Source organism: Kalmanozyma brasiliensis (genome assembly GCF_000497045.1).
Source record: "Kalmanozyma brasiliensis GHG001 unplaced genomic scaffold PSEUBRA_SCAF13, whole genome shotgun sequence".
NCBI classification, from domain to species: domain Eukaryota; kingdom Fungi; phylum Basidiomycota; class Ustilaginomycetes; order Ustilaginales; genus Kalmanozyma; species Kalmanozyma brasiliensis.
Window position 1 is genome coordinate 142,336 of NW_015961952.1, and position 27,621 is coordinate 169,956.

Here is a 27,621-nt window from a genome sequence, read left to right on the forward strand (position 1 = left end):
CTCACCTCCTCGCTGCTCGAGTCTTAGCTGGCCTAGTTGCTCAAAAGCTCACGAGCAACCTGCACAATGTCGCTGCTGCGACCCTTCCGAGCGACTGACCTGTTCAAGTTCAACAACGTCAACCTCGACCACTGGACCGAGACCTACTCGCTATCTTTCTACCTCTCGTACCTAGCGCAATGGCCCGACCTCTCTTTCATCCAAACAGCGCCCTCTTCAACTCGAACGATGGGCTACGTCATCGGCAAAGCTGAGGGAACCGATCCTGTTGCGACAAGAAGAGGAGAGCTGCCAACGCTGCACGGTCACGTAACAGCCATCACCGTCGCGCCCGAATATCGCCGCCTCGGCCTGGCAAACGGCCTGATGCAGCTCCTCGAAGACGTCTCGCATCGCGTATACAACGCATATTTCGTCGACCTCTTCGTACGGCCCAGCAACACTACCGCAGTGACGATGTACGAGAAGATGGGCTACGACGTATACAGGAAGGTGCAGGAGTACTACTATGGTGGCGGTGGGAAGGGCAAAGATGAGGACGGATACGATATGCGCAAGGCGTTGCCGAGAGACAAGGAGGGGAAGACGGTGCGAAAGAACGGAAGGAACTTCATGGTCGATCCTCAAGACACAATCTTCGAACCAGCCTATCGCCCATAGCTCAGGTAGCTCAGCAAGAACGCCAATAGCACATGCAAAGATCTTCTTCGCAAAGTCGTCCATTGTATCGCTCGGACAGACAAGGGCAAAGATGTGTGACGGCGAACGAGGTCAATTCCAGTCGATTGCTGGAGGTCGCTGATATGGTCGATCGATCCCCAATGCTTTCGTTGTTCGCAGTGGCATACAGTAGGTTGGATCGACTTGCTGCAGTCCCTCGAAACCGAGTAGCGAAAGGCCTGCCACACAGAGAAGGGGAGAGGACACGTGTCAGCGCCTTTCATCGACACTCCCTTGGGCCAGAATCGATCGAAGAGGACTCACCAGCGCAACCGAAGACGGTGTGAAACACATCAGTGACGTTGTCCGGTCGATCAGCAATGCCTCCGTCTTCCGGATCCTGTATATCATCAGCAGACGATGAATATCGCGCGAGTCGTCAGAGGATCAGCGTTCGCCCGGTTTGCAATCAAGTCTTGTCGAGATACCCACCTGTGCCGAGAGAATAAACTTAGACAGCTTCTTCGCGTTGATCCAATGCAATCTGCCGAGAACGCTGAGCGTCGAAAGCACCCACCAGCTGTAGCACACGTCCTCGAGCTTCTGCGGTCTGCCATTGAGTCCTCCGTTCGGCAATTGGCGTTCGGCGAGCCAGCCTCCTGCCCGATCTCGGTCTATCCGGTCGAGGGCTTGAAGAATCGAGAGTGCGCCGATGCATACCCAGGCTGCAAGTGTGTGACGAGACAGCCGACGGTCAATACGATGCGAAGAAGGAAACGTGTAGAACGGAGGAGCTCGAGGCACTTACCTTGCGCAGCGTGGCTCTCGGCACCAGGCCCGGTGCCGAACCCTCCGTCTGGGTTGTGGCACGACAGGATGTGTTCGATAGTGAGTCCGCGATCCAGCTTGTCGAGCTCGTCGAGATGAGCGAGGGCGGACACGGCGCAGTAGAGGAAGCGGGTGTCTGTCTCGCCCCATTGATCGCCCTGTATCGCGCCGTTGGGCAGCTGAAGCTCCAGCAGGACTGTAAGAATGCATGTCAAGAAATCACTCCGTCAGAAACCGCCAGATACGCTGAAAGACAAGGTCGGCGACTTACACTTCACTAGACGATCTCTGAATCCTCTGGTGTCGAGCTCGTCCAGAGCGTCCTTCATCGCCAGGATCTGTATCGCGGATAGCGAGCTGTGTACGTGTGCGTCATGACCGGGGAACGAGCCAAATCCGCCGGTCTCTTCGTTCCAGCAGCTGAACACAAAGTCGATCAGTGCTTGTCGATCCAAAACTTCTGGTCGGCCCAGAATCTCTAAGGCTGTGAGTCCCCAATAGACGCCGTTCATGCGCAGGTGCGTGGTGAAGTGGTAGGCGAGCGAATCGCGCTTCTTGTCGAGCGCTTCGACGAAGGCGACATGCAATGGTATCAGCAGATGCCGTGTCGGATCCATGGTCAATGTGGAAGCAGCAGCCATGGTGAAGCGTGTTCGAGGTGATGATGTGACGTGGTGGAGAAGGAGAAGCTGATCGGTGCGCAGATTCTGAGGAAAGTAACACTTTTTCAAAGAAGCGGTCGAGACCCTGACCGGAATCGACTCTTGACCGCGATTTGTGCATAACGCAACGGTTTTCACCACGAGCAGAAAGCAGACGTCTCATTGAATTCGAGCGAGGTTCGGAACGATCTGCGTTGGTGTGCCGAACGCTTGATTCGAGGGAAAGCTGAAAGACTAAGATACAAGGTGATTTTTGAGTAGACGATGGAGGCGATGCTGGAGTGGGGGTGCGGGCGGATCAGTAGAGGCGGAGGGCGACGTTGACGCTCATCAGCTCCTGCATGAGCAGCTTAGCAGCGTACGGAATGTGAATCTGAGAGATGGCCGTGCGGTTTCGGCAGGAACGGCACTCGTATGTGCCCTTCTTCAAATTCGCCAGTGCCGTGAGACCGCAGAGGTCGCAGACGTGGATGCGGTACGGGTCGGACACATCGAACATGCGCTCCTTGAGGAATCCGGCGATACCGTGCGCGATCATGCAGTCGCGCTCCATCTCTCCGAACCTGAGACCTCCTCCTCGCGAACGACCTTCCACCGGCTGTCGGGTGAGGATCTGGACCGGTCCTCGAGCACGAGAATGGATTTTGTCGTCCACCATGTGCTTGAGACGCTGGTAGTAGGTCGGTCCGAGGTAGACTTGCGCTTGCAGTTTGCGTCCCGTATGTCCATGGTACATGACTTCGAGGCCACGCGACTGGTATCCGAGACCGCGCAAGATCGAGGACACCGCCTCCACCGTAAGCTCTGTGAATGGCGTCGCATCGCCTTCTTGACCCGACAACGCCGCCACCTTGGACAGCAGACACTCGACCAAGTGACCGATGGTCATTCGCGACGGAATGGCGTGTGGGTTCACCAGGATTTCTGGAACGATACCGTCCGCCGTAAACGGCATGTCCTCGTGTCGATACATGATGCCTACTGTTCCCTTCTGACCGTGTCGAGAAGCAAACTTGTCACCGGTCTGCGGCACACGAGTGTTGCGCACTCGCACCTTGACGAACTTGTTGCCATTTGCATTAGTCGTCACGAGAACCTGGTCGATGATACCATTCTCGGTGGACTTGAGCGAGATGGAGGCGTCCTTCTTCGTATGAAGTTTCGAACGCATGCCCAGCTCTTCGGAATCGGGCGGGAGGGGAGCGGTCTTGCCGATGATCACGTCGTCGCCCGAAACACGCGTGCCAGGTGCCGGCAGGCCATCTTCATCGATCTTGTCGTATGTCCCGTGCTTCATCCTGATGGTCGTATCGCGAGAGGGTTTTTCGAACTCCTCCAGCTGCATTACTCCGACCTGTTAAATCCAATTCAGAAACTTGTTAGTAAGATTTGATCGCGACCACGGGGAGAGCTTTCGTCACCATCGACTAACCTTTTTCTCCTCAGCCTGATACCCCCTGTAGTACAAACTGCGGAACAATCCGCGGTCGATCGACGACTGATTGACGATGACACTGTCTTCCTGGTTGAATCCGGAATAAGTCATGATCGCGACGATTGCGTTGCATCCAGCAGGAAGTTCTCTGAACTTGAGGTGCTCCATGGACCGGGTGGTGCCCAGAGGCTTCTGAGGGTAGCACAAGAAGTGGTTCATCGAGTCGGCTCGGTTGAGGATGTTCGAAATAGGAATGCCGATCGCCTGTTTACCCATGGCGCTCTGGTACACATTTCGGGGCGATTGGTTGTGGTCCGGGAAGGGCACGATGCTCGCGCAGATGCCCAAGACCATCGCCGGGTGGATTTCGCAATGCGTCCACGTGTCCGGCGCGATAGTCAGTACGGACTTCAGACGTGCCGATGGATCCGCGGACTGCAGGTTGATCTGTCCACCGCGTGCTTTGTACTCGCGAGATTGCTCGAGATCGGTCGTCGACATGCTGATGAGAACAGTCTCTTCCTCTTCGGCGTCGAGATATTCGATGACGCCTTCTTGCACGAGGTTTGTCCAGCGGTAATCTTCGCCAGTCTCGGGGATGGGCTGGCCAATCATCTGCACATGTCGCTTCTTGATAAGCAACGACATGTCATCTGGGTTGACGATGAACAGAGGTCGGAGAACACGAGAGGCGTCCGTATAGATGCGCAGCTCTCGCTCGCGGATATCTCGGACTACGGAAACTTCGTGCGAGATGTCGTCCTTTCGTCGCAGGTCGCGCAGCGTGTCAACGAGCTGACCAGGATCATCGTGCGTGCCCATCCAAACACCATTGACGAAGATCTTGGTAGCCTTGGCGTGGGCGAGTTGCATATCAACCAGACTGTCGAGACCAAACTCTTCCAAGAACTCGACGATGGGCGCCGAGGGTGTGCCGACGGTGACAGTGGCCATGAGACTCAGATTCTTGACCAAGCCACACGCCTGTCCTTCGGGCGTCTCGGCAGGGCAGACCATGCCCCAATGCGTGTTGTGCAGCTGACGAGGCTTGGCGATCTTACCGTCACGACCAATCGGCGTGTTGGTGCGGCGCAGATGCGAGAGAGTGGAGGCAAAGGCGAAACGGTTGAGCACCTGCGATACACCCGCCTTGGCCTGCATAGCCTTCTTCTGATCACCCCAGTTACCCGTGGCGAGCGAATACTTGAGACCGTTGGTGATGGTGCTCGACTTGACGGCAGCCTGGATGTGGAACTCGCGGCGCTCCTCGACACACTTTTGCAGGTGACGGTAGACGTCGCGAGTGACCTTGCGGAAGAGCATGCGGAAGAGGTTGGCCATAAGAGGACCACCGAGATCAATGCGCTTCTTGCCGAAGTGGTCACGGTCGTCGATCTCGCGACGGTCAAGCGCAGCGAGCAGCAGGCGGTGGATCATGTAACCGAAGAAGTACGCCTTCTTGGTATTGGAGCCTTCGGACGTGGAAATGTGGGGCAGCATCTCCTTTTGAAGGATTTCCTGCGCATAGACCGTACGCTTGGCGCGCGTGAGACCCGTAGTGGTACCACGACGGCCGATGAAGTCGAGCGCAACATCCCGGTCCTGAATGACGAAAGCCTCTTCAATGCATGGCTTGAGCATCTCGAGCATAGGTGTGTCGTTGAAGTCGTAGCAGATGTGCTGGAGCACCTCACGGTCAGGAACAATGCCGAGGGCACGGAAGACGATGACGATGGGAATGTCGTTGCGGATGTAGGGAAGGGTAGCGCGGATGGTGTTGTTGGCCGTCTTTTCCTTGTTGCGCGAGAATAGCTTGACCTGCATGGTGGAGATGGTCTTTCCGCCCTTTTCGACGGCGCTGCGGATCTCGGCGAGGAAGGTGACGGGTGCTGGGGGCGCTTTGGAGAAGACATAGACGTGGTTGGCGGCCATCCGCTCTTGGGCGATGAGCACCTTTTCGGAACCGTTGATGACAAAGTATCCACCAGCATCGTAGGGACACTCGTTGAGCGAGTACGACATCTCTTCGTCGAGACCCTTGAGCCAACAGAAGTCGGACTTGAGCATGATAGGGACCTTGCCAATGAAGATCTGCTGTTCTTCGACATCGGTCTTGCCATACTCGGGAACCCATGCGGGATCGCCGTTGAGGTCGACCTCATCTTCGCTCTGAACGAGCACCTTTTGCGTCACATCAACGAACAAGGAAGCCGAGTAGGTGAGATTGCGGAAACGAGCCTCCTGCGGGAAGAGCTGAGCGGAACTACCATCGGACTCGGTCTGGGTAGGCTTGTTGAGGTAGATCTGTCCGAACTCGATCTCGTATCGACGAGTCTTGTCTTCTGCGTGGCCAGAGTGCTGATCGCTCTGCTCGAGAGTTAGGCTGCGCACCTCCTCGACGAGCTCCTGGATGGTGTTGGACATGAACTCGTTGAAACTGTCGAGTTGGTGGCGAACAAGACCCTTCTCTTCGAAGAAGGCGCGGATCACGTCCCAGCAGTCCTCCTGTGAGATCTCTTCCGCAAAATCATCATCACCTTCGTAATCCATGCCTTTGCCGGCACTGTAGCCACCATTGTTGTAGCTGGCAGCATCCAGGTCATTGATGTCGATGGCAGGCTCATCGAGGGTATCCTTCATGTACTTGTCGTATGCTACGGAGTCAGCCATGACTGCGACTGATTCACACCGATCTTGTCGATGGCGTCAATTGAGAAGGTCGATGCGGAATTGATTGGAAGAAGTGTCGTGGGGACGCAGCTGTTCGACAGGCGCGGAGACGGCAGCTGATTGCTGAGATGCCCGCTGTAAGCGGCGAATGACCCCTTTCGCCCACCTAAGCTAATGCGTGTTTGTCGAAGATCAGAGCCGGTTGCGGGAAGAAGGTGAAGAATGAGCGTGATCAAGGGCAGTCGAAGATGACCGGCAACTGCTGGAAGGTGGCAGAAGCTGGATTTGAGAGCAGATCAGAGGCTCCGTTGCGAGAGCAACAGGTGCGGAAGGTTGAAAGAAAGTGCGGATGAAGGTAGAGAGGAGGAAGTGTAGACCGTTCGACGACGAGTTGTTCTCTCTGACTGCTCTTGTGCAGCTCAGTCTCTCTCCCTCAAAACGCGCGCTCCTCTGCTGGTCTTCGGATCGGATATGTAAAGCGCAGCAGTTTTTCTTATCGTGCGAGTGAGCCGCCCAAAAATCACGGGTCCCGGCTATGAAATTTGGCTACGCCTCCTGCAGCTCAGCCATGCATTACGACTTCCTCCGCTTCACCAACAACTCCACCACTTTCCACCTTGCTAAGTTGGGCAACTGAGCTGACCCTAGGAAGGCCTCAATCACTGGCTCGCACCGGCAAAGGGGCTCTCGACGCTTTAAGATGGGCGGCGGCGATCTCAACATGAAAAAGTCGTGGCATCCTCTCCTGCAGGTCAACCAGGAGAGGGTGTGGAAGCGCGAAAAGGAGGCAATCGAGGAGCGCAAGAAGCTCGAAGAACTCCGCCGCGAACGAGAGCAAGAGCGAGAGATGCAAGAGCTTCAACGGCTGCAAGAGGAAGCCGGCGGCAAGAAGCGTGTGGACAAGGTCGATTGGATGTATGCTACACCAGCCACCACAGGGTCCAACTCGGCAGCGGAGATGGAGGATTACCTGCTCGGAAAGAAGCGTGTCGACAAGCTGCTACAAGGAGAGGAGAACAAGGAAGTCTCAAAAAGCAGCCAGAAGAGCCTCATCTCGCTTCAAAGCGCCAACTCCGCACGCGATCTTGCTGCCAAGGTACGAGAGGATCCAATGCTGGCCATCAAGCAACAGGAGCAAGAAGCATACGAGGCATTGCTGCGGGATCCGGCGAGACTGCGGCAGCTCAAAATGCAGGCCGGCATCGACGTCAACTCGGAAAGCAAGGAAGAAAGACGCCGGAGGAAGGAGGAGAAGCGACGCAGGCACGAGGAAAGGGACAGGCGCAGCCGGCATGACGACGAGGATCGACGCCGCAGGCCCGGCTCGAGTCACAGCAGCTCCCATCACGAAAGCCGTTCGCATCGACATCAGGAGGACAGGAACAGTAGAGATCGTGCCTCGAATCATCGTGACGGAGAAAGCTCACGCCGACGCCATCGAGACGAAGAGCCCCGTTTCTCAAGGCGCCATGACACCGATGATCGCGAGCACCACCGCAGGTCTCGCTCGTATCGCGAAGGGGCCTTCCGCGACGAGGACTCATACCGTTCGAGGTCTTCCCGCAGCCGCAGTCCACCTTCACGCGCCGCACAGAAACAGGACGAGCAGCGCAAGGAAGAGATGCGCCAGCAGAAGCTCAGGGAGATGGAGCAAAACGCCAGGTCAATGGAGGAACAGAGGAGCTCGTACGTGTCCAAGATCAATGCGGAGGAGGCGGAGCAGGAGAAGAGAGAAGCGGCGTTGAGGCAGAAGCTGCTCGACGCGCGCTCAAAAGGTCACAGCGACGGCAAAGGAGTGTTCCTCGCGGATCAGCAGCGTAAGACGTTTGGAGATCATGTTGATCTCGCTGGAAGACTGGGGAGAGACAGAGGCAGGCTGCAACGCCTAGATTGATCGCTCAAAGGTTGCGGCTGAGCGACACGAAAGGTCGTCAATGCAGGATTATACCCGTTCGTCACAGTGTGAATTGCTCGACAAACTGTCGTTGTCTGTCACGGCGGCAATGGTTGCGACGTACCACGTCTTGATCCGTCTGACCTGCGCGAGTGACGTGGGATGCAATCTTTGTTTGTCGTCCCGGCTGTCTCCTTGTATCGAGTCCAGGACAGCGCCACGGGAAGTCGGTCGAGCAGGCCATTGAGGCAGGCAAACACCTGCGGCTTTCGAATAGACTGCGAGAACCTAACGACAGCTCCGCTCACCGCTGTCTCTGTGTCACTCGTCACGCTACCGTCACCCCTCACGAAGCCCACAAAGCGTCCCCAATTGCGATGCTGCTCATCGTCGAGAAAGTTGTTGACATGCAAGAGCAGGCCGGCCACGCGTAAGGAAAGGCGAGACTCTTCCCAGCAACGGGGACCTCCAGGTGGCGTGCACAGTTGAAGACCGATCAATGCAGTTCATCGACACGGAGAGGTTGGCGGCATCTTCGCCAGTCATATTGGGTCGCGGTCGCGAGCCCTTGGCGTACCATGTTCGACGTGGAGTGCAGAAGGTGTCGCCCACGGTATGGTGGCCAAGGCGGAAGAGATCGCCACGGTCCCCCTTGACTGCCCTTCCTTTGCCGACTGGCCTATCATCCACTACGCATCAGCGCATCTGCACAGCAAGCCTCTCGTCAAGGGACCGGTCATCAACACCCACAGCCCCGTCGACAGCGACTGTCTGACCTGCGACCACCAGGTGCTGACGCGCAAGGGCCGGAAGAACGTTGCTGAAGTCCAGACCTCAGACTTCGTGATGACCATCAACCGGCAGACCCGTGCGCAAGTTTGGCAGCACCCCATCTCGTGCCACACAAAGAAGCACGACGGACAGCTGTATCGCACCCACAGCTTCGGTGTGGACGCGTTCTTCACTCCTGACCATCTCTTGCTCGTCATACTTTCTGCTGCTAAAGACGGTATGGAGCTCCGTAGCGTCACTCAAGGAGGAACGACGACCGAAGCTACTGTGCACCCGTGAAGAAAGGCTTCTGATTCGCGTTCTTACAGCGACGACCGCCTTCGCGGGGTCCCACTCGATCTTTCTGCGTGCTAGGACGTTCTTGTTTGACGTCTTGGTTCAATGAACCCAGCCGTCGTGGCGGGGATTGACCTCGACCATGGGCTGAGGCATCGCGATAGAGACCTCGTTCTCGGCGTACGCGCTGTGTACACGCCAGAGAGCAGTGTTGTACCTGAAGACGGGCGAACGCCCGGTGCCCTTTTGCTTCAGCTGCAACAACACTTGCGCGGTCCTCTGCCATTTGGACAATCACGGACGGTTCGTGTGCCATATGGATGGAGCAAGTGTAGATGCTGATCATCCCGAAGGATGCGAGGGGCGGGTCGGTGAAGTCGATGTTCCTTGCCACGCCATGTTCCCTCGCCGATCCGCCATCTGCCGTCCAGACAGTGAAAGGAGGACTCTGCAAAGTCGTTCCAGCAGGGCCTGAATTGGCGGTTTCAGTGGCCCAGCAAGCGAGACCAGACCGGATTCGCGGACACGCTTGACCGCTGTAGCTGACCCCGCCAAAACGAGTTAGCAGACACACCTGGAACGGCCAGGCAGACGCCAGTGACACCAGCACCCGCTTTGCCTCACGGGCATCACACAGTCTCAGAAAAAGTCGTTGGGTTCCATGCAATGAATTGGCTTGCATGTCTACAACTGAGCCCATGAACCATCCGCATCCTCCCTGGTCCTCCCATTGCTGGCGAAACCTTCCGACTCGTCCACATCCTGTTCGGCATCCTCCGGGTCTTCCAACCAATTCTTCTCCTTGACCACCGCCCCCTTGACATCGCGCGCCGGCAAGTTTGACGACTCCGCCTCTTCGTCGTCCTGCGGCAGCTTTCCGTTTCTCTCCTCGTTCTCGTCCGTGCTGGTGTTGAGCACTGGCCCTCTCACCAGCGGCTTGCTGTAGAGATGTGCGGAAGCGTACCGCCTCGCGCTTTCGTCCAACGCCGGTGAGTCCGGGACGTACCTCGCCTTCGCATTCCGAATAAACGTCTGTGGTTGGCGGTGAAAGATGCTTGCCAGGCTGGCACCGTGCAGCAGGAGTTGATCTAGGAGTTGTCGGTCCATCCGATCTGTCTCCGTTGATATCGCTGGTTTGCCGCCCAGCACCACGTCCCTCGCCGCCTCCGGGTCTGTCGATAGGAGTCGCCAGTACATGAAGCCTCGATCTCGCAAATCCGGGTTCTCCACCTCTTCCGTCGCCCATTTGAGCACTTTCGGCACGAGCTCGCCACCCGCTGTTGGCCTCTTGAGGAACAGCTTCACCGTCGCTGTAAGCAGCGCAAGCTGCACCTCCACCGGCTCCTCGAGGAACGTGTACAGGAAATCCTCCAGCAGCTCGTCCGAGTTCTCAATCCGATCTGCGTACTGACCGATGATCCAGATCATGGCGGCCTTGGCCTCGCTCTCGTCCAAGCTGTCCAGGTTCTCGCAGAGCGTCGAGATGATGCTCTCGTACCGATTGGGGTATTTGCGGAAGATGTCCTTAATCACCACGATCGACTCCTGGATGACGTAGTTGACTTTGGTCTGGATGAGCGAGAGCAGGGCTTGGATGCACTTGTCCGCCGAAGATTCGATCTTGATCGCTAGCCGGCCGATGCTGCGGACGGCCTTACGGGCAAAGTCAACGTCCACCTCGGAGGCGTACTCGCGCAGCTCGGCAAGGACTTGCTCGACGTTGCGCTCGTTGGCGAGACGGTAGATGATCTCGAGCTTGGCCATCTTGACGTAGATGGGGTCGTTGTACTTGCAAAAGAAGACTTTGACTTCATTCTGCAGCACCAGCGGTCTGCGTTGGATGACGAGGAGGATGTTTCGCAACGCAACGTACTGCACTTCTGGGCCTGACGAGAGCAGCGTGACGAGTGGCGGGGAGAGCTTGCGACAGAGGGACTCTTTGAACTCGGCGCTGGCGATGTAGTTCATCAGGTACAGGATAACCTTGGTCGAGGTGAGGACGACCGCCGAGTTGGCGTGCTGCAGACGGACGGCGATGCGCTCTGCTAGGATCTCGGCGTCGGCAAAGTCGGAGGGGACAAAGAACATGAGCGCTTCGAGGATGTAGGTCTGACCCCATTCGGAGCATTCTGCGAGCGCAGAGACGAGCTTGGAAGCGATGGTGAGATTGAGTTTGAGCTGGATGTTGTCGGATCGTTCGGAAATCTCGACGAGGGAGGCTACGGCGTTTGCGACCACGGTGGGGTTGGCGTCGGCCAGAAGATCTCTGAGCATGCCGATAAACTGATGCTTCTCGATGAGGCGCTTGTCGTGCATGTAGAGCTTGGCGACGCAGATGGCAGCCGTTTTGCGGACATATGGATCAGCGTCTTTCAGTGATTGCCTCAGGGGGTCGATCAGTGCTGCTAGGACGGCCGGAACGTAGATGTAGGACATGGTGCGAATCGCCAGCGCGCGAATGAGCGGGTTTCGGTCGTTGCAATCCGAGAGGAAGCCGGGGATGGCGTTGGGGACGAGGTCTGGCTTTGCGCGTGCGTAGTTGATGAGGTAAAGGTAGACCATCTTCTTGATTTCGAGGACCTGAATGTTCATGCACTGGACGACGTCTGTGAAGAGGGCGGACATGTCATTGCCCATGGTAGCGTTAGCGATGATCTTTTTGAGGACTGCCTTCTTGCGTACCCAGCCCTTGTCCTTCTTGTCGGCATTGAGTTCGAGGCGCAGCTCGTCGACTTTGCCGCGCTGGAAGAACTTGGCATCTTTGCCCGAGTCAGCCATGGTGGGCGGTGATGCGACTGCTGGTGGGGATCAAGGATGTGAGAGGCTGCGAGTTGCCGTTCCGCGGTGCGATCGCTGGTGCGGTTTCCGGAGTGTGGAATGGAAGGAGTCGCAACGGAGGAAGCTCTACCCAGCCGAGTAGAGCGTGAGGTTGGTGCAGCGTCGAAGATAGGAAGTGTGCGAGAGACGGCAAACAAAGGGTATCAGATGGTGAGGTGAGCTCGATTGGAAGAAGAAAGGGAAGTCTGAGCCAGGGTCTTGACAGCGTCTGCATCTGCGGTGCTGTTTCAGCTTTGAGGTCCGCGCACGCTTCTCGAACAGCGTGTTGGCTGTGCCCCGTGTGGAGATTTCGGCGGGCCGGCCAAACGGAGCTGAGGGGCATAGCCATTTCTGGGACGTGTTAGGGTCGATATCTAACAGTGCCTATTCCGAAGAGTCAAGGCTCTTGTCGAATCGCGCGAGAGCGGGCTTGGATTGCGACGAGCATCGATGCCCGAGCCGCATAAACAACGACGCCCAATCAGGCAGTCCAAAGCAACGGATGATTGGCTGATGCCGGCGGTCTGGCCAGCCGAGCGCGGGGACATCCCGTCATTGTTCTTTCATGCCCCTCTGCTGATGATGCCGAGCCGTGTCCGCTTCCGCTTCGGCGACATTGCCTCACACCTGGCAATTTGACGTCGCTTGTCCGTGGTTTCATGTCGCGTCCGCACTCCGCAAGAAGCGCTGGATAATGAAGAGGTCAGCGCTGTACTGAACGGCGCCATTTGAGCGTAGCCAGCAAGGGCAGAGAGAACGAAAGCTGTGCTCGAGGCATCGAGCTCCTTTCAGAATCTGCTTCGGCCAAGTTGCATTGTCACCCCTTCTAGCGCGTCCCGCCCTGAGACCAACTTGAATGTCCGGCGAGATCACGAGCTTCGAGAACCTCCCCTTCGTCGCAGAACGTGCTTACCCTAGCATCAATGCTGGCCGAGCATGAATGTGGTCATTCGCCTTATGCCATTCTGGAACGTTCGACCAGAACGTCCGTAGCGGTCGACTTGGACTCAGACGGCTGCGCTACTCCTCCGCTTCGAATCTCCCAGCCTATTAGCGCCCGAGCCGCTTTCTACCTATTGTCAAGCTTATGATCTGAGTCGAGGATCAAGCCCCTAGCTTGACGATGGGCGTCAGGCTGCAAGGGCCGTCTGTGAAAGCAATCGACGCCCACCTGCACGGTGGCGATCCTGCAAGAGATCGTACTGTGAAGCCTTGGGCCCTCACTGTTGGTGGCAAGGCCAGTCGACGCAGCCAGGTGCGTTTTCCATCAAACTTGGCGCAATGAGGCGATCATTGCATGCATTGCATGTCCGACATCTTGTCAAGATTCATCTTGGGCTGCCTCGTCGATGTTGACGGTAGCAAGCGAAGCCGGCAACAAGTGGCTTGACAGCAGATCGGCGCTCTGCAGCTTGACAACCAACACCATTTCAAACCAACACTGTGCCTGGCGAACTTGAATATGGCGCTCAAAATGGCAATTTCAAATGCGCGAACCGTCGGCTTGTTGATCAGCAACGCGCAGACGCTCAAACTCAGCCTGAACCCACGCGAGCGGAGTTGGACACCGGGCAGGCTGTTGATCCCCTTCGCCAGCGCTTGGTGGTCATGCACCTGTGGAAGGAACCGCTCAAGCCTCTGTCTCGGACCTCAGCTGACACCTCTGGGGTCCGCCTCTCACAAGCCTGTTGTTATGAGGCAGAACCTTCGTACACCGAAGTTGTTCATCCTATATAATCCAGCTCTGCCCGCACTGACGCTCGTCAAAGACCTCCAACCAAGCCAACCCTCCTCAAGACACCTACTTCTCCACCTTCCACACTCTTTCCACCCAACACAGCTTCTACAGCAACCCACATTCTCTTACCAACAATGAAGTTCTTCGCTCTCCTCTCGGCCGTGCTGGTCTCGGCCGCCTTTGTCTCTGCTGATGCCGTCGCTGCCGGTGCTGACGAGGGCCAAGTGCCCCAGATGCTGACGCTCATCAACCAGCTTGAGTCCGCCAACCCTGCCGACGCCGTGTTCCACAGCCAGCTGCCTCGCCTCGCCGCGCTCCACCAGCAGGTCGAGGAGCAGTTCGGCGAGTCGCAGGTGCGCAAGCTCTACGGCGACAACGCCATTGCCGACAAGCTCGTTGAGCTCGTCAAGGGTGTCCAGCTCGACAAGCGCGATGCGAGCCCCAAGAACAAGGATAAGAAGAACGGCCACCACAAGGGCACCAAGACCAACCACGGTCAGGAGGTCAACCACCACAAGAGCGGCGAGAAGCACTCGACCGAGCACAAGCACAAGGAGGGCCACTCCCACGAGGCCACGGAGCCCATGACCAAGCGTGCCGAGCCCAAGGAAGTCAAGCACCACAAGCACGGCAAGAAGCACTCCGCCGAGGAGCACAAGAAGGGTGAGAAGCACACCGAGCACGAGCACAAGAAGGGCGAGAAGCACACCGAGCACAAGCACAAGAAGGGCCACTCGCACGAGACCGCGAAGCCCGTCACCAAGCGTGCCGAGCCCAAGGAGGCCAAGACCAACCACGGTCAGGAAGTCAACCACCACAAGGACGGTGAGAAGCACTCCGCCGAGCACAAGCACAAGTCTGGCGAGAAGACCAACCACGGTCAGGAGGTGAACCACCACAAGAACGGTGAGAAGCAATCGGCCGCACACGCGCACAAGAAGGGCGAGAAGGGTCACCACAAGGAAGGCGAGAAGCACTCGGCCGAGCACAAGAAGCATCACTCTGACGAGGCGCAGAAGCCCGAGGACGACACCGAGACACCCGAGACCGTCTCCAAGCGTGCTGAGCCCAAGACCAACCACGGTTCCACCGTCAACCACCACAAGAACGGCGAGAAGCACTCGGCCGAGCACAAGCACAAGAAAGGCGAAAAGTCTAACCACGGCTCCACCGTCAACCACCACAAGAATGGCGAGAAGCAGTCGGCCGCCCACGCGCACAAGAAGGGCGAGAAGCACCACGCCAAGCCCACCAAGAAGGAGCACAAGAAGCCCGCTCACAAGCACCACAAGACTTCGAGCGCCGCCGCCGCCCAACCCACCGCCTAGACGCGGTTTTATTCCTTTGCATTGCGCCTCGTCGAGTTGATCTCGACTGGAGCATCCTCGCTGTCTTTGTCTTTGTTATTTCAGTCGCTCCTTTCTTTGTCGCAATCTCGAATCGCGTTTTCTCAGACCAATTGTGCAAGATTTAGAACAGGTTTGGGAGAAAGGCAGTTTCATTTCGTTGGCGTTGTGCATCTAGTAAAGTCTCGTCGTGCACGACTCGTTGATCTCGACCGCTCCGTTCGACCTCCTGATCCTCTTTTCGTTAGAAAGAGTTGTCGAGGAGCTGATAGGTCAACTTGCCGTTATCGTAGAAGAAATCGCACACCTTCCTATGCGGAACACCTCCATGCGTGATCCCATTGGGAGCGGAAAGGTACTGAGTCCTGTTATCCTCCGCTTCCAACAGCGGCTTTTCGAAGGCCTGCCACTTGTTGTCCTGCTGCACCTTTTGCGTGTACGTGTAGCTCCTTCCCCTTGCCTTCAAGTACTTTTCGCTCGGGTTGGGCGTTCCGGCCCTGACAAAGGCGCTGAACGCATCGACGTTGTACGCGACAAAGTCGAGGTACTGCTGGCTGACCTCAATTCCCTCATAGTTCAGCGTGCCAAAGACCGACTTGATGTCGTCGGAGTGGCACACCTCGACGCCGGTGCCCTCCGGTGCGCACTTGGGCGGGTACCCGACCGTGTCTGGGTAGCCAGAGTCGGATTCGTACAGGTAGACCTGCGGGAACTGGCGCGTCTTCTGCGCCATGTTGACAATGCGCTGCGTGGGACACGTGAAGAAGTTGTACGTGAACGCGTTCGAAACTGTCTCGCGAACCGAGTCGTTGTTCGCCGGATCGAGGTCGAAGAAGCCCGACTGCTCGACCTTCGTGATGAAGTCGGGCTTGTACAGGCTGCCCAGCGTCTGTTGAAGTGCAGCCTGCGAGTTGGGAATCGTCTCGTTGAGCAGCGAGTAGACGAAGAGCGTACCTTCCCCAGAAAGCGTGCCAAGCATAATGGGAACGTTGTTGGGAATCGTTCCGTTGCCGGCCAGGTAAAAGATCTGGTCATCAATCAGACCGTCGGGCGTCGGCAAGAAGGGCTGGATCGAGGCCGAGAACAAGCTGGAGCCTGAGACCTGCGAGAGCGCAACGGTGATGTTGTTGGTGGCGTTGACGAAAGCGGGGCCCTGCACAAAGAGTGACGGGTTCTCGACCTTCTGAAGACACTCGACCATGGCGGGACCACTGGTGCTGCAATTGAGGCTCGTGGCGACCGAGGGAGTGATGGATTTGGTCTGCACCGAGCGGTTGATCCAAGGGACCCACGGGTTAGACAGCATGAATGCGCCGTGGAACAGACCCTTTGCCTCGGAACTGGCAATCAGCGCCGCGATGCTCTCCGCGCCCGCCGACTCGCCGCCCAGCGTGATGCGGTCGGGGTCACCGCCGAAAGCTGCAATGTGTTCCTTGACCCATTTCAGCGCCAAGATCTGATCGCTGATGCCCGCGTTGCCGGGGAGATCCTTTCCTGAGGCGAGGAAACCCAGGGCTCCGAGGCGATAGTTTGTAGTGACAACGACCACGTCCGAGCGCGATGCAAGATTGCCACCGTCGTACGAGTGAAGTGAGTTGCGACCGCTGGTAAATGCGCCGCCGTAGATGGCGAACAGCACAGGCTTGAGTGCTTTCTTGTCATACGAACCCAAGGCGGGCGTGTAGATGTTGAGGTTGAGGCAATCTTCGCCAACGGGCATGGGGCCGACGGGCGTGGTGGACTGAAGGCAGGAGTTGCGGTAGGCGGTGGCGTCGAGCACCTTGTTTCCGGTGTAAGGCGTGGAGTGCATGAATCGCTTCGAGCCGACAGGAGCATCGCCAAAGGGAACGCCGAGGAAGCGGAACGATCGTCGGTCTCTGTAGCCGGTGAGGGTGTAGTCGCCTGCTTGAACGGTGATGCGAGTGTCGTTGCCAGACGTGGTGACATTTGCGTTGGCGTAGGGGTTCGCACGAGGTACGACCGTGGGAAGAGCAGTGTGCGTGCAAAGGACGCCGAGCTTCTCGCCCTGACCGGTGGCTCGAACAGTACCGCGGCTTACTTTGTAAGCAGCGGTCTGGTTCGCACCCTCCTCGACCCAGTACGAGTCCGACCAGCCGACGGTGCCAGCATAGCGGAGATAGTTGAACTGGTCGACGAGATCAGAGCCGATGCCCTGCTGCAGAGACGCATCGAGAGGGAAGAGCTTCTCGCCGATGCGCTCGCAGATCTGGGCGGCGTTGTCGGAGGCGACCGAGTTGGGAAGCAGAAGAGCGCCTGTCGAAGCATTGTTGCTGAGGTCGTTCTGATAGAGAATATGGATGGGGCCGAGCTCTGCCTGCTTGGCCAAGGCATCGCCACCGCTGGGTGCTTTGTCGCGACCGGCGAGGAAAGGGACAGCGCCGACAAAGTGGCTGCCGATAGCGACGGCGCCAAAGAGACCACCGACTGCTGACGTAGCAAGCTTCATAGTGTCGTCGATCTGAGCTAGATGGTGTCCGAAACCGGTTCTAGCTGAGGTGCAGGCGAGGAGGAAAGACAGTCGAGCCTCCTTTGGAGCGCTTTAAGTTGAGCAGCACCAGTCGGAAGATGTCGCGCAATTCGACGAGGACCGCAGCCGGATGGCGTGGGCTGATACAAAAAGTGAAGTCAACGGACTGATTGAGCCCCTGAAGGACAAAGCGTTGTGAGAAAAGCAATGGTAGTGGGCTCGGCAGTGTGTGTGGGAGCGAGTGCGTCGATGAAGAAGCCGATCCTTTATATATGAATGGAAGGAGGACAAAGCGCGATGTTGCGAGGGGAAGCAAGTGGCCACGGTTATACAGCCGTGTGTGACCGGCTAGGGGTGGTCGAGCTAAGCGGAGGAGGCCAACGTCAAACAGGCCACCATTGCCGGACGTGTGGTCTGGCCGCCATGTGGCGGCGCGGCAGTCAGACCCAAGGCCGCGGCTTCTCGATGTGTGCAGGTGAGCCCCAGCCTCGCTTGCGTCGCAGACAAGGTTTCGTGAGAAGATTTGATCTGCTCCAAGCGAGGCGGAGACGCCACGATACGAGAAACAAATTTCAAGGGTCTGCTGGGATGTAAGGTGGCTACAGTAGCCGTCTTCATGACCACGAAGATCCACACTTCATTGTGGGAGGCTTGCCGCAGCCGAGTGAGCCCCGTTGTGCCGGACATAAGCCCCTTTTACGCCATCCTGTATGTGGGGGTTGGTCTAACCCCACATTGCAGCTACGAAGGCAGATGGCCAATGCGATCTGGCTGCCACGACCGAAGTGTCTGTGCGACGAACGCCGCGGACGTCGTCAGTTACAGCGACGGGCTCCTTGCGCCTGGTGTGTCAGTCGATGACAGGCGTGTATGACAAGCTCAATCGGATTGCGGGGTACCATGCCATGCAGCTGAGTTGACGTAGAAGCGAGGGTCACACGGCAACTTGCATACGGATCATGTCGAACCGTGCCTGTCAAATCATTCCCCTTCCCGCACTTTTCGATGCGCCACTCCGCCCAAGATTTCCGAAGTTCCGCAACCTAACAATTTGAAGTTGGCTCTCGCGCGAAAGGCGACGGTCGGCTTCCTCATGGGGCTTCGAGAGTCATTTCATGTGTTGTCGTCGACTGATGAGCCAGACCTGCTCACGCCAAGCCTGTCAGTCCATGTAAGCCGTCGAAGGCGTTGACGATACAAGGTCGTTGATGGCGGAAGGGTATATGATACATGTCTTTGTTCGTCCTTTGCAGAACCTAGTCGAATGCAATGCTCGAGAGACCGCCAGTGCCACCAGGCACTCGGACTCGGCGGGTGGGTCGGAAGCCGTTGTTCATCACAGCGTCGTTGCGAACGCCCTCGTAGACGCCTGCCTTGTCCGAACTGACGTCGTTGTAAAAGGCGGATTCCTGCGACTTGGCAATGTTGCCGCTCGCGGTGCGCCTTGCTGGGGCAGCGCCAAGGGGCTCGAAACCGTCGTCTACGGGTGCAGGCGCAGCAGGCACGGGAGCTGCGGCGCGGCGAACGGGAGCAGGTGCTTCCTCTTCCTGGTCGGCCTCACTGCCAAAGAGAGCGGTGACCTGTGCAGATCCACCACCGGGAAGCTGGCGAACTTTGCGACTGGGACGGAACACCTCGCCCGAGCTGGTGTAGACGACGTTCTTGTCATTCGATTGCTCTTCAATCTGCTCGAAGCGCTGCTGAGACTGCGGCGCCTGCGGAGGTGCCGACGTTGAGGCAGCTACTGAGTCAGCAGAGGGAGCCGCGTTGTCCGAGACGGTGAGCTTTCCGATGGTAGCGTACTTGGGCAGCTTGGAGAGTTCGGTAAAGTTGGGTCCGACATGAACATTGTGCTGCTTGAGGAAAAGGACGAAGTCTTCCTTTGTGAAGACGATGTGGTGCTTCTGAGGCAGGCATCCAAGGTGGTAGGCCCAGTCCTTGGGGTTCGAGTTCTCCTTGTCAAAGTTGGGGTTGGGCGTGAACGATGTCATCTTGAGTTGTCGTCTAGCTGCAGTGTTCTGAATGGATGGGAAGTGAGAGGTCGGATGAGGATGAGTGGAATGTCAAGATGACGGGAGAACAAAAGCTCGATCTTGAGAACGTAGTCCAAGGTGTTTCCCTCGCTGGCGCCAGAAAGTGTTGTTCTCGAGGAAGCGCAGCAAAACGCATTTTGGAGAGTCGCCTGCGTGTTGATCTTGAGATGTTTTCGCCCAACCAGGAGGGCACGCGTCCCGCGCGTCCTTTTTGCAGAAGGCTATTTTTTTCGCAAAATGTTGCGGAAACTCGACTAACAATTTTGTTAAAAGTGGCCTTGCGCTGTTTCGAGGACGCTCCTGGCTACGGAAGTGCCGGATTCATGTTGACACATCAAGGGCAGTGATCGCAAGGGACACCTCTTCAACCCCTTTTGACTGCTCGAATGCAATATCGGCTGATCAATGAATGATGCAGTGCGATTGCGCTCTAAGCTGCATCACGTGTCATCGGAAGGCATCCGAGACGGTCACGGCCTGGAGTGTGACGCGCCGAGAAGAGGTCCAAGCTCGTGAATATCTGAGGTCAAACTGCATATAGGCCCAGGCACCTTTCTGTGGCCGGAATGAAAGCTTTCATCTCCTTCTCAATGGCCATGCGGGTCGCAGACGCAACGAGGCGCCTCTATGCGGTCCGAGCACGATTGTGCATCTGTTTTCCTTACCATCACTCACCTGGTCTCGAAAGCAGAATCACCAAAGCGGCCTTTCCCGCGGCCCGTTCATTCAGACAAACAGAGAGTGCTGCCGTGTCGGTCCGCTCCACTCAAGCTGCATTCAGCTGCGTCACCATCACGGCGTAGCCACTCGCGGCGGGATCGTGCAGTTGGCCTCTGTTCTCTCACGGTGGGTTCAACTCGAGTTAGACTCAAAATTGAGCCTTCCGTTGCCTGACGGCTATCTCAGCTGTGGATCCTAACCTTGTTGCTTTTCGCCCATATAAGGCGCTCATTTCCGTGTCTCGATCGACGTCGACCTGTCATCTCCTTCCTTTTCTCGGAAATCCCGACCGTTCTCGACCTTGCATCACGACGTCAAGGTTGCTCCTCTCTCTCTGCAGGTTTGCCCGTCGATAAGCTTTCGCCCACCTCGACTTCATCTCGCACACCAACACTCGCGTGCTCAGCCATTTGACCGAGGCGCTGAACCGTCTACCTCATCAGCCGACCAGCTCAGTGTCCTCTTTGCTTTGTTCCGCAGCTGCTTCATTCGGCAAGCTCAATGTGCTTCTGCGAATTTGCTCTTCCGCACACCTCTGCCCTCCGCGTCTGCTGCCAGAAACCCGTTTCGGTCTTGCCTTCCGTGGGCTGATCACCTGTTCTCTCGTCCACCATGCTGCACAGCCCACCTCCTTCCTTCTACAAGGATCCGTTCCACTTCGCCTCGAGCAGCCCCGAAAGGGTCACCTCGCCCTACATCGCCACACGTGCCAATCCCTACTCCTCCAAATCGCAAAATACTCAATTTCACACCCCGCTGCGCAGCACGGCTCAGCTCGGTCCCATCGGTCCTCGACTCTATACTCCTACGATTCCCACACAGTCTCTGTCACTTGACCTTGGCTCTACAGAGCACCTATACACCTCCTTGGAGGCTTCGGCTCGATCGCCGCGATGCTCCTCTAGGCCCGAACCCTCTTTGAACGTGAGACCGCCCATGCCAACCATGGTCAAGTCCAAATCTCGCCCCGTCAAAGCGCTGGCACTGAGCGCCGACCAAGCAGCGGCCAAGCGCTCCAATCATGGTAAGGTCGAGAACGCAGCCGCGACCAAGCGGCGCAGAAATGTCGCAGAAACCTCAAAGCTGCAAAGCAAGGGCAACGGCGTCGCAAGCCGTACAGCGATGCTACCCGGAGTGCGACACGTCACCTCCGCCTCCATCTCTCCGCTTGCCGGCCCGAGGAAGCCAGCGATAGTCTTGCCTGAGATTACCATCCGGTCGCCTACGCCTGAGCCCGAGCTATCCGTAGAGCAGGTGCTTGAAGCCGACGTAGACTATGCAGCGCTGCGTGCTGACAAGAGCGCGACGCTCGACGCAGACATTCTCCTCCAAGATCTCAACGCTGACATGACCAAGCTGGAAGACGGCATCGACGACGTTCTCAGCAAGTACCTCGATGTTCGCAAGTGTCAGCCCGCCATCTACAACGAGCTTCTCCGCAGCTTGGCTTCGTCACTCAGCAGAATGTACTGCTATGTCGAGGAGCCCGAATCGGATCTTGGCTTGGCCAGACTTCGAGCCATCACAACCCACTGCAGCAAGCATGTCGTCACCGGCTTTTTCCATCTCCTCGAAGATGAACGTGCACCCTACGGCACACCATCGAGTATTGCTCTCGTCTCGTCCAATCTTGGTCGTGATTTGGACGATACCGTCGACTGGTGTTGTCGTATCATGAACGGACCCAGCCGCCACCAGTGGAATTTGGATCACGGCGGTCTCTTCCGCAACGTGCTCCACGCCGAGCTAGACGCCATCCTCCGTCGTGGCTTGGACATCACGGGCACGGACAGCAGCTTGGCTCTTCCTCCGGAGGAGAGGCCTTCAAGGAAGCGAGCTATCAACGACGAGGATGAGGAGAACGACGTCTCCGCATCGCCTCGTCCCGGGAGCAGCGAGTGGATCGATCAGATGGAGGAGCGCAAGCAGTTGGCACAGCAGGGCCACGATATGGACATGTTCACCACCCGCGATGTGATCATCTTTGTCGGCGAACTGGTGCTTCACGATGTCATCGCTACACCAATCCTAGCGCAATGGCTGGACCGCTTCCTTGTTCACACGGTGTACGTTGGTGTGCCGTCGAACTGGGAAATTGAGTGCGCGTTAGCACTCCTCGCCACCGTCGGAGCCGTGCTTGAACGAGACCGCCACGACGATGACACATCCATCTCCGATGCAGAGCCGCCTGAGCCGACCTTGAAGATTTCCCTGTCACCTCCTCGGCTGCTCAACCTTGACAGCCAAGATCGGCAGGCACACGAAGCAAGCCCCTTCAGATCGAGCAACGACCCGGACGTCCTCAGCAAAACCATGGGCCGAGTGCAACAGCTCATCGACCAAGCGGATGTCAGTGCAGTGGCACGCGAATGGCTCATTGAGCTGCAGCGGCTCCGCGAACGAGGATGGACGAACTTCGCGGTTGATTCCGACTCGGACGACGGGACCGGCAGCGATTGATGGGGGAGTTTGCGTAGGAGCTGAGAGCCACGAATTCTTTTGAAACATGTCTTGTAATACTGCGATGTAACAATCTAAGCGAAAATATTGCGGGACCGGAGCCGAAGAATTGAGAAGCTTTGAGGAGCCATTTTGGATTTTTTTCTGGCTGCTCTTTGACCTTGCCTCTTGATCTTGCTATCATCCCACCATACACGCTCACAAAGTCTTCGCCTTGCCTCATCCGTCGGACGTCAAGTGACAGCACTGCTCGAAGACAAAGACCTGCATCATGTCTCTACTACGCAGCGCAGTCGCGCGGCCATTGCGGGCTGCTGTCTCGGCGAAGGCAACGCTCCGAACTACCCTGGCCGGGCCCTCCTCGATCCCCGCTGCCACAGACATCAGCATGCTCTGTCGCTCCTTTGCATCGACATCCCTCGCTCACGCGGACAACAAATCCACATCATCGACTTTGACCGGCAAGTCGGCAGCGTCGACCTACACAGCCATTCTCGACTCACTCCAGGACTCCTATGAGAAATCCACGCGCGGGACGGGTTCGCGCTTCTCTCGCCCCTCCGATGGCCGTCGTGGCTACGTCGAGGACCTCGAGGCCGACTGGGCAAGTCGAGCAGTGTACGGCGAGCAGAGTTGGCCAGCAACGCCATTCAGTGGTCGAAGCATCCGCGTCACTCCACAGGCAGACCCAGCACGAGCCTACGCTCAACTCGCAGTGCTACTCAGGAGGAATAACATCCGACAGGAACTCAGGCTGCAGCAGAGGTACGAAAAGCCAAACGAGGAGAGGAGGAGGAAGAAGAGTGAGAGGCATAGGAGAAGGTTCGCAGATATGGTCCGGAGGAAGGTCCAACTTGTGATGGCTATCAAGGCTCGTGGTGCTTAGCGTCGTGAGGAGAGGCGCAGAGGACTCGTGGGCTCATTTGTAAACGCAGCCTTTCTTCACGCATGCAACGGATCTCAGCTGCACAATCATCGCTGGCGAACGCAGAAAGACAGAGTGGATCAAAGAAAGATAGGAAAGATTGTGAGTGAGATTCAAGTCATCGGTAGGCCACGCAAGAACGCGAGAGTGCCCAAGCAGTGGTCCAGCAGCCCATTGAGACGGTTGCTCTCGGCCACCTGCACCCGGATCAACTTCCGAATCACGCTCTTGAGCTTTTTCACCTCCTCCTCGTCCACCTCTCCAAACTCGTCATCCATCTCCTCATCCTCTCCGTCCACCTCGTTAGCGCTCGGATTGACAATCTGCAGCATGAGATCGGTATGCACCTTGAGCAATGTAGCCAACAACGCCTGGACCGCTTCGTAATCGCGATGCTGCTTGAGACGCTTCAACAGCATGGTGAGGAACGACACCAGGTCGTCTGCGTTCGACAGCGAACGGATCTCCAAATCCAACTGCGGCGTCGAAAGCGTTTCGAGGTAGAGGAAGAATCCCGACACGTCGCCCTTTTCCACCGCCGCATCGAGTCGCTCTTGGAACTCGGTCTTGAAGCTCACGCCTCCGGAGGAGAAGATGGTGGATCGTTCGCCCTGTTCCGGTGCCTCGGCGTCTTCACCGGCCGGTGCGGTGGGATCGAACTTGAAGTCGACACCAGACACCGTCTGGGGTAGGAAGAAGGGCGCACGCTTGGCGTCCGGTTTCTGAGGTGCCGATTTGGGCTTGTTGCGCAACTTGATCGTGTCGAGGTTGATGAGGGTCATCCAGCGAGCACGGGGCATGGTCGACAGCGTCACCAGCCCGCCCTCTCCCTGACTCGAATCCACCAGCTGCGGCGGTGAGGTGTAGACACGTTGCAGCTCGGGCTCGCCCACCGAAAGCATCGACTCGGAGAACTCGGCCAGCGCCGCATCTTCAATGTCGCCCTGCACCGTCGGCAGCGCTACAGCTGTTGCGTCCTCATCTTCTTCCACCACCTCGGCCAGCTCGTCCAGACCCTGCAGGGCGACAGGTGAGAATTGGGCTTTGTTGGCCCACAGATAGATGCCCACACTGTCGACGTGCGCGGTGGCCAGGAAGTCGCCTGTCGGGGAGAAGGTGACGGACGTAGCGATGCTGGCCACCTTGAAGGCGTCGATGAGACGAGATGAGGGGATGTCGAACGTGCGGATGACAGCATCCATCGACGTGGCGACGATCCATCGCGCGTCGTTGCTGAAGCAGGCATCGAGGATGCGACCGCGGAACCCGACAAATTCTCGCACCACGCGGCGCGTCTCGATGTCCACAAGCCGAAGCACCAGGTCGTCAGAGACAACGAGGAGCAAATTCGAATCGCGGTGGAGCTGAATCGACGAGATACCAGAAGCAGAGATGGTGGTGCGGTGGAGCAAGTCGGTCGAGGTAAAGTCATACCACGAGAGCTTGCCGTCCATGGTGCTGATGATTACGAATCGGTTGAGCGCATCCGTGGCGATGCCGGTCACCGCTGAGCCTTTGACGCGGGCATGGAGCGCCGCCTGCGCTTTCTTAGATCCGGCCGGGAACTCTTTTGCCTTAGTCGGCCCCATCGGGTCGACAGGACGAGTATCGTACGTCCTACGATGCACGTAAGACTGCATGTTGTAAGCCTCGACCAAACCCTCCGAGTTGCCTACGAGGGCAAAGTTGCCGCACGCACTGACACAGCCCGTCCTGGCCTCGGCGATGATCTTTTTGTCGGCCGAGGCGGAGAGCGGCTTCTTGCCCATCCGCTTGTCCCTCACCGTCCATGTGTTGGCAAACTGCCGACCCTGGTGGGTCGTCAGCACGTCGTCCCAGTCGCGACTGCGCGTCAAGCTGAACGACAGCGAGCTGGCGGCGGGCAACTTGAGCGACGAGACCGACACCGAAAGCTGATTGCTCCTCTTCTGCAGTTCACCTTGGCTCAGCTCGTGCGAACGCGAGTCTCGAACCACCGAGATGCTGCGGATGGAACGATCGCGGCCGGCAGAGAGGATCTCTTTGCCTTCTTCGCCGTAGTAGCGGATAAGGTGAGGCGGTTGGTGATGACCCGATCGGCCCTTGAGGAGACGCGGAGGCATGGAGGCGGATTCGAAGAACCACTGCTTGCAGCTGTTGTCGCCACCGGACGAGATGAGCAGGGGCTGGCCTGGCACGAACTCGATGCTGCCTACACCGCCGTCGTGGGCGTCCTGGATCGAGTACGTCAGTCTGGGGCCGTTGTTAGCAGAGCTAGGTCCCGAACCAGAAGCGGGCTCGAGGTCGAAGATGCTGATGTTGCCCGAGTTGGTGGCGATGGCTACCGAGTGCTGCTTGCCGTCGGAGCGGAAGGAGATCGACCCAGAGGAAAGGCCACCAGATGCATGGATCGAGAAGAGACTCTCGTCCAGGCGTATGTCGTGCAAGAGAACGTGTCCGTCAGCGAAGCCAACCGCGACCACGTCGACAGCGGGAGATTGGGTGAGGTTGACGATGGCAGCGGTGGAGGCGCCAGAGCTGGGTCCCGCAGCAGCACCTCGAAGCTGCTCTGCTTCGTAAGCGTGGACAAGCGAGCCTGTTCGGATGTTCCAGAGCGCCAGCTGGCCGTCGGTCGAGCCGATCAAGATCTTGTTGAGGTAGGTGGCAGGATGAAGGAGCGAGCTGGCAACAAAGTCGTTGGGCAAATCGATGCGCCTGATGAGTTCGGTGCTTGCGATGGACCATGTGAAGACGCTGCGGCCGTCGGAAGAGATTGCTGCGATCGTGTCGCCGAAGACGATCAAGGAGGACAGCTGAGTGCCCTCGCCATCTTGCGAGTCGGCCACAGTGATGTCTGCGTCCGAAACCGAGTCCAAGTCCGAGTCTGAGCTTTCCTCGTCCTCGTCATCGGAGTCAGTCTGTCGTCCGTTTGGCTTGTTGAATCGTGCCATGATACGGTCTACTGTATCATAGACAGCATCGACCTTTCCGCGCTTGAAGCGATACACCTTGGTCCCTGCTGCGGCGAGAACGGCATCTGGGCTGAGCGAAATGACGAGCGAAGTGATGGGCGCTTGGAGGGATGTCGAAACGAAAAGGAGCGTCATCCTCTCAGCATCCCACATGGCCCAGCTGTCACCAAGACAAGTGATGACGTTGACGTCAGGTGTCGTGGCGTCCTTGCCGCCGAACCGGGTCTGAAGTGCGAAGGGAACATCGTTGCTGATGAGGCCGAGAGCACGGAAGGGTGCGAAGAGTCTGTTTCGGGATACGATCTTGCGAGGTGCGGGCGGGCTGGACGATGAAGCTAGCTCTTGATCGGTCTGGCCATTGGATCGATGCTTTCTTCTCTTGGATGTAGGTTCCGTATGTGAAGGTGTCGCGGAGGACGTCGAAGCCTTGCCGTTGACAGCCTGAACGGCTGACTTGGCCACCTTGGACGGCATCCTCGGTACGACCTGTAGCAAGTTGCGGCTTGCAGATGTGGTACGTGACCCGGAATGTGATGCTCGTGGAGCTGGTGCTGGTTCCTTGAGATGGTAAGCGTTCGAGGCCAGGTTGTTGAACACGACGAGGATGCTCGAGCGAGGCTCAGTTGGAAGAAATTGAGCTCGAGAAAATTTCTCCACACCAAACCCTGTCTCTTGACAAAAAAACAAAAGAAAAAGAACCGACTCGGAACTCGGATTTCTCTTCGAGCTCGTCAGGCAGAAGACTGCTAAAGTGCCTCAGCTCGCTCTCATTGTCTCGAAAAAGTCAGGCTGAGCCTGCAAAATTTGGCAAATTTGAAGAAAGTTGAGAAGGACGAGAAAGCTGCTCACCATCAAGCCCCTTCTCTACCACATCCCTCGGCATTACACCCTAGCCGTCTTCTCAACTCACCATCTTCTCCACCAAA

The 27,621-nt window shown here is 57.4% G+C and overlaps 11 protein-coding genes across 11 annotated transcripts; 5 read left to right on the top strand and 6 right to left on the bottom strand.

Moving 5' to 3' along the window:
- Positions 1-66: 66 nt before the first annotated feature.
- Positions 67-660, top strand: PSEUBRA_001292 (GNAT domain protein; the record flags this gene model as incomplete). The annotated part of the gene is made up of 1 exon (XM_016434541.1): positions 67-660. One exon carries the CDS (start codon positions 67-69, stop codon positions 658-660), a length of 594 nt encoding a protein of 197 aa, XP_016293954.1.
- Positions 661-771: 111 nt separating this feature from the next.
- On the bottom strand, positions 772-2,129 carry PSEUBRA_001293 (Prenyltransferase/squalene oxidase; the record flags this gene model as incomplete). The annotated part of the gene is made up of 5 exons (XM_016434569.1): positions 772-899; positions 985-1,060; positions 1,153-1,385; positions 1,469-1,684; positions 1,760-2,129. 5 exons carry the CDS (start codon positions 2,127-2,129, stop codon positions 772-774), a joined length of 1,023 nt encoding a protein of 340 aa, XP_016293955.1.
- Positions 2,130-2,448: 319 nt separating this feature from the next.
- Positions 2,449-6,255, bottom strand: PSEUBRA_001294 (RNA polymerase, beta subunit, protrusion; the record flags this gene model as incomplete). Its single annotated transcript, XM_016434566.1, has 2 exons — positions 2,449-3,504; positions 3,583-6,255. The coding sequence occupies 2 exons, from the start codon at positions 6,253-6,255 to the stop codon at positions 2,449-2,451; spliced, it is 3,729 nt and encodes a 1,242-aa protein (XP_016293956.1).
- Positions 6,256-6,955: 700 nt separating this feature from the next.
- On the top strand, positions 6,956-9,220 carry PSEUBRA_001295 (CBF1-interacting co-repressor CIR, N-terminal domain protein; the record flags this gene model as incomplete). Its single annotated transcript, XM_059464609.1, has 2 exons — positions 6,956-8,072; positions 8,748-9,220. 2 exons carry the CDS (start codon positions 6,956-6,958, stop codon positions 9,218-9,220), a joined length of 1,590 nt encoding a protein of 529 aa, XP_059320853.1.
- A 681-nt stretch (positions 9,221-9,901) lies between these two features.
- PSEUBRA_001296 (Clathrin/coatomer adaptor, adaptin-like, N-terminal) lies at positions 9,902-11,995 on the bottom strand (the record flags this gene model as incomplete). The annotated part of the gene is made up of 1 exon (XM_016434563.1): positions 9,902-11,995. The coding sequence occupies one exon, from the start codon at positions 11,993-11,995 to the stop codon at positions 9,902-9,904; it is 2,094 nt and encodes a 697-aa protein (XP_016293958.1).
- A 1,911-nt stretch (positions 11,996-13,906) lies between these two features.
- PSEUBRA_001297 (uncharacterized protein) lies at positions 13,907-15,100 on the top strand (the record flags this gene model as incomplete). The annotated part of the gene is made up of 1 exon (XM_016434547.1): positions 13,907-15,100. The coding sequence occupies one exon, from the start codon at positions 13,907-13,909 to the stop codon at positions 15,098-15,100; it is 1,194 nt and encodes a 397-aa protein (XP_016293959.1).
- Positions 15,101-15,362: 262 nt separating this feature from the next.
- Positions 15,363-17,585, bottom strand: PSEUBRA_001298 (Carboxylesterase, type B; the record flags this gene model as incomplete). The annotated part of the gene is made up of 1 exon (XM_016434553.1): positions 15,363-17,585. One exon carries the CDS (start codon positions 17,583-17,585, stop codon positions 15,363-15,365), a length of 2,223 nt encoding a protein of 740 aa, XP_016293960.1.
- A 1,277-nt stretch (positions 17,586-18,862) lies between these two features.
- On the bottom strand, positions 18,863-19,597 carry PSEUBRA_001299 (uncharacterized protein; the record flags this gene model as incomplete). Its single annotated transcript, XM_016434556.1, has 1 exon — positions 18,863-19,597. One exon carries the CDS (start codon positions 19,595-19,597, stop codon positions 18,863-18,865), a length of 735 nt encoding a protein of 244 aa, XP_016293961.1.
- Positions 19,598-20,971: 1,374 nt separating this feature from the next.
- On the top strand, positions 20,972-22,819 carry PSEUBRA_001300 (Armadillo-type fold; the record flags this gene model as incomplete). The annotated part of the gene is made up of 1 exon (XM_016434545.2): positions 20,972-22,819. The coding sequence occupies one exon, from the start codon at positions 20,972-20,974 to the stop codon at positions 22,817-22,819; it is 1,848 nt and encodes a 615-aa protein (XP_016293962.2).
- Positions 22,820-23,090: 271 nt separating this feature from the next.
- Positions 23,091-23,705, top strand: PSEUBRA_001301 (Ribosomal protein S21; the record flags this gene model as incomplete). The annotated part of the gene is made up of 1 exon (XM_059464610.1): positions 23,091-23,705. The coding sequence occupies one exon, from the start codon at positions 23,091-23,093 to the stop codon at positions 23,703-23,705; it is 615 nt and encodes a 204-aa protein (XP_059321141.1).
- Positions 23,706-23,857: 152 nt separating this feature from the next.
- Positions 23,858-27,169, bottom strand: PSEUBRA_001302 (Small-subunit processome, Utp21; the record flags this gene model as incomplete). The annotated part of the gene is made up of 1 exon (XM_016434552.1): positions 23,858-27,169. The coding sequence occupies one exon, from the start codon at positions 27,167-27,169 to the stop codon at positions 23,858-23,860; it is 3,312 nt and encodes a 1,103-aa protein (XP_016293963.1).
- Between the last annotated feature and the right edge of the window lie 452 nt (positions 27,170-27,621).